Source organism: Cryptomeria japonica, chromosome 10 (assembly GCF_030272615.1).
Source record: "Cryptomeria japonica chromosome 10, Sugi_1.0, whole genome shotgun sequence".
Taxonomy (NCBI): Eukaryota; Viridiplantae; Streptophyta; class Pinopsida; order Cupressales; family Cupressaceae; genus Cryptomeria; species Cryptomeria japonica.
Genome location: NC_081414.1, coordinates 202,686,342 through 202,688,036, shown reverse-complemented (window position 1 = coordinate 202,688,036; position 1,695 = coordinate 202,686,342). Strand labels below are relative to the sequence as shown.

Genomic DNA, 1,695 nt, shown 5'->3' with positions numbered 1-1,695 from the left:
ACAAAAAGCCAATACCTAACACAACCAATGTTATATTTTCCAGTAGTACAACCAGTGTTAAACTCAGATGCTCTACAGTACGTCAGAGATTTGATGCCTTTGGAGCAAAGCCAAACATTAAAGTTATTTTTGGCCCATTTGCTTGTTGAAAAAGTAGCCCATCTTTGAGACCAACATCATTTGGTCTCTCATAGTTTGCTTAGTTTAAAGTTAGATGCTCTGCAACAGGTCAGAGGTTTGATGCTTTTCTCGTTAACAGAATACACAATCTTTCAGAGTAGCTGATCTTTCAGACCCACTGCATTTGGAGATGATGGGTCTGCATCGACAGTTTAGGGCATTTGCAGTGGTCGTGACAATCATCCTCTTTTCCTTGCAATCGACTGAGATGGCAGCGAAGTAAAAAATAAGCAATATGCAGTTCTATTTCCATGACAAAGTTTCGGGACAGAATGTGACGGCCGTGGAGGTAACACACTCTCCATCAACCAAATCTTCGCCCACTTTCTTCAGATCTGTAGTTGTGATTGACGACCTCTTGACAGAAGGGCTGGAACCCACCTCCAAATTGTTGGGCAGAGCTCAGGGTCTGTACGCCCTGGCTAGTCAAGAAGATCTTCAACTGTTAATGGCAGTCACTTATGTTTTTCAGAGTGGGGAATTTAACGGCAGCACACTGGCCGTGGTGGGTCACAACGCAGTGTTTAATGAGGTTAGGGAGATGCGGGATGTTCAGGATGGCTCGAGGATACGCCCTCGCACACACACACTCCTTCGACATCAAGGCTGGGAATGCGATTGTCCATTATAGTGTCACTGTGCTTCATTATTAGTATTAGATATCTTGATTGATGCTCATTTCTCTGTTGAGGAGCATTAATAAAGTAAGTATTTGGTCTCTTTAATTGCATCAATCTGTGTGTTGCAGGAAATTTCGTGAGTTTAAGCTTTTTTCACGTGATGTAATGGATGCCTTTTGTCCCTTGCATTCGCTCTTGAAAGGAAATTGTAATCCTTTTTAGGGATTGTGTGGCCCATATTGCAGATCTTGTCACATCCACATAAAATAAATTAGTACTATAGGACCACAAGAAAATACATGTTTAGGAAAAAAGCAGGGAAAAAGAACTCTGCGTTCTAGAAGTTGTTGATTTAATACTTTCATATTTGCTGATTTAATGTTCAATTTTTGTACAACATTGCACCAATAGTTGTGACTTTAAAGTTGTTATTGCTACGATGAGTGCCAATAATTGAATGAAATATACCATTTGTTGTAAAACTAACCAATCATGTGATGCCAAATCAGCTACACAAGTATTGGGGCCCTTTTTGCACCTCTATTGGTCTCACTTTCTTTTTGGGTTGTTTTGGACACCTTGGCAAAAAGCATGTTGATGTGGCCCTGGAATCTTAGTTATAAGCAGGGGACTTGCCAATTAAGCTATTGTAAAAAATTGGGAGTGATTTGAAATTTCCACGTAGGATTTTGAGAAGCGCGAAGTTAGGGTGCACAACTATTGGGTCCTCTCTTCTAAGAGGGTAAAATATAATGAATGGGTTAGAATATGTAGAGTTTTATTAGTAGATTTTGTAAGAGTTAAAACGTGTATGTAGTAGGGGAGAGGGTCTAATAGTTGAGCATCTTGATTTCATGCTTTTGCAAATTTATCAATTTTTTGAAGCAACTTAATT

The 1,695-nt window shown here is 39.6% G+C and overlaps 1 protein-coding gene across 1 annotated transcript; it reads left to right on the top strand.

Moving 5' to 3' along the window:
• Positions 1-415: 415 nt before the first annotated feature.
• Positions 416-811, top strand: LOC131858855 (dirigent protein 23-like). Its single transcript, XM_059212321.1, has one exon. The coding sequence runs from the start codon at positions 416-418 to the stop codon at positions 809-811; it is 396 nt and encodes a 131-aa protein (XP_059068304.1).
• Positions 812-1,695: the final 884 nt, after the last annotated feature.